Here is a 5,878-nt window from a genome sequence, read left to right as displayed (position 1 = left end):
GGTTTTCGAGCAGTTAGACAAGATATATAAATTATAATGTAGTATGTACTAATCAGTGCTGTTTGGTATATCTGTACAGGGGGTTCCACGGGTATTATCTATTTTTTTAGGGGGGGGTTATGAAAAATCCATAGCTACTTAGAGTAATTTTTTTTTTTTTAAATAAAATAACAAAAATTCAAAGCTACTCAGAGTAAATTAATTTTTTTGGAAAAAAAAAATTATAAAACCATATTTACTCATAGAAAATTAACTCTCTTAGAAGAAAATTGCAAATATCAAATATTTTGAGGAAAATTTCAAAAATTATATATTAAATTGAAAAAAAACCAAATTGAAGTATTACATTTGTCATTAAGAAGTTTAAAAATCAACAGCAACTCAGAGAAAATTTTATTTTTTGGCAAACATTTCAAATATAATTTTTTTTTGAAAAATTTATAAAATTAAATATTAAATTTTTTTCGTAAAAATATCAAAAGCCAAAAGTTTCTCCGAGTAAATTAAACTTTTTGTACAAAAATTTCAAGAATCATATATAAAATTTAAAAAAAATAAAATTCAAATATTACATATTCTGAAAGGAAGTTTAAAATCAATAGCAACTCAGAGAAAATTAAATTTTTTGGAAAACATTTTAAATATAAATTTTATGGAAAATATTTATATAAATTTTTTGGAAAATATTTATATAAATTTTTTGGAAAACATATCAAATATAAATTTTTTGGATATCTCTTTTCAAATTGTCCGGATTACAGGATTTACAAACCTGCTTACTCTCCAGAAATTATAGCAGTTTTGAAATGAAAACAAAAACACACGGAAATTGGTTAGTTGTATGTTCTTTACAGATTTAATGAAGACATGCCATGTCATATTAATTGTATTTATGTAATGAGATAATTAATTTACATTATTTTTTAAGTATTGTCTCAAGGCTACTTCATTAAACAATAAGGAATGAATCAGACTTATGGAGGTATTGTTGTCAAAGTGATAGATTAGCCAAATTATCCCATTCAACTATCAAAATTGAAATACAATTGAATAATTGTTTAATCAAATGAATTAGGATTGTGATTCTATTGAGTTGAGTTGTTAAAGATTGATCGGAGTGGATAAATTAGAAAAATTAATAACAAATGCCTACTGTCAAGGTAATAAGTAGGTAGTTTTAAAACAAGATAAATATTTCGTGTGTTCTTCCATTCCAGAGATATATGTTTATGATATTTCAAGGGCGTCGGCAGGGAGTGGGATGGAAGGGTTGCAGCCCACATACAATAAGGAATTTTTGCTGTTTACTAGTAAATTTAAAATTTAATTTTTTTTCCAAAAAATTTAGTTTAATTTTTCTATTTCTTTTTCCCAAAAAATTAATTTTATAATAGTAACTATAGATTTTGAAGTTTATCTCCAAAAACTAAATATTTGAATTTAATAAAAAAAATATTTCTAGAAATATAATTTTTTTAAACTTTTTTCAAACAAAAATTTTCAATTCTGGAATTTTTGAGAACAGCTTTGGATTTTCATAAAAATTTTAAATTTAATTTTATGTTTTGTGAATATCTGTAAATTTAATTTTTGTATATTTTTTCTAACAAATTCCAAAAATGAGGATATAGATTCAAAATATTTTTATCTAATTTATTATTTTATTCGATACTGTATTATAATATTGCTTAGTAATATATTATTATATGCGTTGCTATACATTTCCATTTGAAATATGATAGCCAAAATCTTACCATCGTTGTTCTAGTGTCAATAAATTAATTATGTATAATAAAATGAAATAATTTAATGCAAGATTTCCCATGGATTTTTTGTACATTTAAAACCCCCAAAAAATTCGGTAAAACGGGATACCAAGAGGGAACACTAACTAAGTGCAATACCATTGAATCTTAATACTCATAAAATGAATATATTCAATTGGATAATTTTAATTATTTATGTTCAAAATCCTTCATCTATTTATAATATAATAATCTTCATTACCTTCAACAAATGAGATCTCCCCAATGGTTTTAATTATCTTTTTCTTATTGTAAAAGTGTGAGGACTGTATTTATAGATTACAAGTCCCTCTTATAAAAAGCTATATTCATTGGAGAGTAGACTCATTGACCTTCTTACGTTGATATGTAGGAAAACAACTCCGCCCTTAAATGTGTCCTTCGAGGAAAGATGTGAGATTATTTGCATTGGCTCGAGGTATTTTTTATCAGATTTTATATGTAAGTAATTACTTTTATTTGATTTTATATAAATATAAGGGGAAAAAACGTGTACACTAAAAAGATACATAGCTGATTCCTTTTCTTTGTACTAACATTATATTTAAGTAGAAATATTAGATTACCAATGATTAGAGTTTATTTGTCTGTACGTTCAAATAAATGAAACCGTAAATTAACTTGGTAACCCTGATAATTTGAATAATGTTTGGAAGGAAAGGGGTTTAGTTGGGTTGCCATTTTATTAAATTTGCTGTAATTAGCTATGAGAGGAAGAAACCCCACAAATCTTTGGAAGAACATATAGTACTGTGTCCGCAGGTGGTGGGCAGGAGAGGCTGTACCTCCTCCCCCAAATTGTGGATTTTTTCCCCTCTCAAACCAACAAAGATGAGCGAGTGAAGTGCTGTAGGCCCTGATTAAGCTCTTTCAGGACCACAGGAAGCAATTTTTGGAGTTCCATCAATCTCTGTGACTAATTTCTCTTCCTTAAAGTGACTGCTCTGGAATTACGATTCTGGTAGCCATGATGACCTCACACGTGGAGCTCAACGGATGATGAAGTTAGTGAACGAGGAGGAGCTATTAAGGCAGTTGTGGGAGTTTGATAACCTTTGCCATAACGTTATTTTTGCCGGAGGAGACTATGTGACATGATATTTTTAAACTATTGAATGTAATTCAATAGTAACAACACTTTTAAAGGTCCAGCAGTAGTTATTAATTCTTGATTTTTTTTTTTTTTCAGTTTCTAAAGTCATATTCAAATTCAATTTATATATTTTAAAAAAAAACTGATTGATTGAACCTCTAAAAAAATCAAACAATAGTAGACATATATTGGTATGTTAAGTTAAGTTTTGGTGTGTCCATCACATCAAACTAACTACGAATAAATTAGTCCAAAAATATGTGTTACAATTGTTCAATCTTCACTTCTAAGTAATTGTATTACTTGAGGTAGCTGAAGCGCCCTAAGCTTTGAAAATTTAAATTATTTAAAAAAAAGTTTTGTTTAAAGTAATCTATTTATAACAAATTACAGGTTTTCCTATAATAATTACAAATTTAGATATATAATAGCTGTATTAAGTATAATTGATATATTTCTATGAGAATTTCTTTTCATGAAATATATTTTACCGAAATTTGGTGTAACTCAATTTGTGATTCTAATCAAAATAGATATCATGTATTGTAGAGATGGGACGGAACGCTAAACCCAAGGTTCGATGCAAACAGAGGTGCACCCTTCACGGTACGTGGAACAGTACGGTATAGTTGTATTTTTGTTTTTTGTATAACGCATCACTTCTCTAAAAAACAAAGATTGAAATAAAATATACAAGGGTTATATCAAACTGTAAATTTTTGATTTAAAATTATTTTGAAAAAAGATGAGATTTTTTTTATTTTCCGGTAATAAGCAAGCCCGATTAACAGTTACGATATTGCCAGGTGTCGAAAATTTATTTCACTTGATACAAATGTACTTGTAGTTGTTACGTAGTATTGTGAAGCTAACTTGGAAAGATTAAGAAATCTATATAAACTATCCCTCCCACATATTACGTGTGTTTGGCCAACTTGAATAAATTATTTCATTTTTAAGTCATTATTTCTTTTTTTATTGGTTTTGACTCCGATTTTTAGGTATCATATCAATATTAAAATATCAAAATATTTTAATATGTGATTATATATACGTACTGCACAGAGGGTGAAAACGTGCCGAACCATAACAATCGGGCCAAATCGAACCTCGGTATAGCTCCGTAACGTACCAGCCCTAATGTATAGTAAATAAATAGATGATATTCAAAAACAAACCAACTTTTTCTAAAATAGTTTAAGTTTTTAAAACTAAATGATATCTTAAACTACTTTGTCTCTAATTTTTTTTAAAGTCTTTAATTTGCAAATGTTATTTTTGAACCAAAAATTAACTTTTGAGACCTTTAGGAATAAGCAACACCCTTTTTACTTAATTTTTATTTTTCTAATTTATAGACTTGAGTCGAACCTAAACAAGTCTGTTCGACTTGACTGACATCGATATAAAATTACATAGTTGTGAAGACTTCATATAATTGCGACCATTATTTTTTGACTAATTTAGTCAGAGTCTTTCAGTTACCTCTTTTCAAATGGAATATTTTTCAAAATGGCTCAAAACTTGTAAATGTTATTTTTGGGCAAATAGGATAATCTTGGGACCTTTAATGCCTAACATTTAAAAAATAAATTCCACTGTTAGCCCATTCATTAATATATACTCGCTGAAATATTGACTCTGTATACTTTGTGTTTTACTTACATGCTTTTCATGTTACCACATGCAAATTTGCGGTAATTGCTGTTGAGGCATTTTTTTTGGGGGGGAGGGATGAGGGTTTTATGAGCATTCATGATCTAATATATGTTAGTAACTCTGAGATCCTGCAATTTTTTACAACACTGTGGTATATTTCTAGTATATCTGTTCAGACGTAAGAGAGGAAATCCATTAGAAATTCCAATTGATTATGAAATATCTTAAGGCCATCACCCGGAACCCCAATTTTTGGTGATATTGAGTGATATAATCAAATAGACACAATAATAAAATATAAAATGTACTTTATACCTAACCGAACTGAGTCGATATAGCCGAGACAACACTTCTAATAATCAATAATATGTACATTTAGGTTTTAAATGAATAATTTCTTTATATATAACTTTAACATATAGATAATAGATAAAAATTACATATAACAGTTTATGTAAGCATAAGGTCATAAGTAAGCATAAAGACAGCCTACATAAAACATCATGAAATGAAAAATAAATAATAAACAACAATATTAATATAATTCAAAAATATGTTTAAGCCTGATATGAAGGAGTTGGCTGGTAAGCTGGGGTAGGAGCAGACTTGTATGCAGGAGCAGGGCTGTAAGCAGGTTTTGGTTCATACTTGGGATAAGTAGGAGTTCCTTCGTATGACACATCAGCAACATAACCAGAGTATCCATCAACAGTATAGCTCACAGTTTGGATACGCCCATCAGGAAGAGCCACGGTGTAGGATCCAGAAATAACTTTAGCATCAGAGTTTTCTTGAGCAGAGAAGTTGACACCAGAGTAGTCATCACTCACAGCGTATTGGTAGTTGTATGGCTTTGGTGATTCGTCATAGGTGGTTGGTTTGTATGATGGAGCTGGTTTATAAGCTGGAGCAGGTTGGTATGCTGGAGCTAGGATATCTCCAAAGGTTGAGGCGATAAGGGTACAGAGTACGATAGATCTAAACATTTTAAGTATGTATTTGAATGAATTATGTGTGTGTTTGAAGAGTGTTGATTAACTGATGGTTTATTTGTACAATGTTGTGGAGTATATATACTTTTTTCACAATGACCAAAGGCTAAACATAGTGTATTATTACCTATTAAAAAGGAAATAACAAGATCATTTCCGTCTTTTTACATACATAAAAGTAACAGAGTTTGAAGAAACAAAAGGCTCGCCTGTGATCCATCTTCACCTTTCATCACAAATTGTTTACTTATCAATTACTTTTTATTTATCATAATATAACTTGTATGTAAATTGTTTTATGCTTAATACTTCCCTTCTCTGCAAAATGA

At 28.8% G+C, this 5,878-nt stretch overlaps 1 protein-coding gene across 1 annotated transcript; it reads right to left on the bottom strand.

Annotated features, from left to right (window-relative positions):
• Positions 1 to 4,931: 4,931 nt before the first annotated feature.
• On the bottom strand, positions 4,932 to 5,612 carry LOC121116672 (adult-specific cuticular protein ACP-20-like). Its single transcript, XM_040710940.2, has one exon. The coding sequence runs from the start codon at positions 5,541 to 5,543 to the stop codon at positions 5,115 to 5,117; it is 429 nt and encodes a 142-aa protein (XP_040566874.1). The 5' UTR covers positions 5,544 to 5,612; the 3' UTR covers positions 4,932 to 5,114.
• Between the last annotated feature and the right edge of the window lie 266 nt (positions 5,613 to 5,878).

Source organism: Lepeophtheirus salmonis, chromosome 4 (genome assembly GCF_016086655.4).
Source record: "Lepeophtheirus salmonis chromosome 4, UVic_Lsal_1.4, whole genome shotgun sequence".
In the NCBI taxonomy this organism is placed as follows: domain Eukaryota; kingdom Metazoa; phylum Arthropoda; class Copepoda; order Siphonostomatoida; family Caligidae; genus Lepeophtheirus; species Lepeophtheirus salmonis.
The sequence above is the reverse complement of the archived record's forward strand: the minus strand, read 5'-3'. Positions and strand labels throughout refer to the sequence as shown.

Coding starts and splice junctions, on each gene's coding strand:
- LOC121116672 (XM_040710940.2), bottom strand. CDS start 5,543: ATGTTTAGATCTATCGTACTCTGTACCCTTATCGCCTCAACCTTTGGA.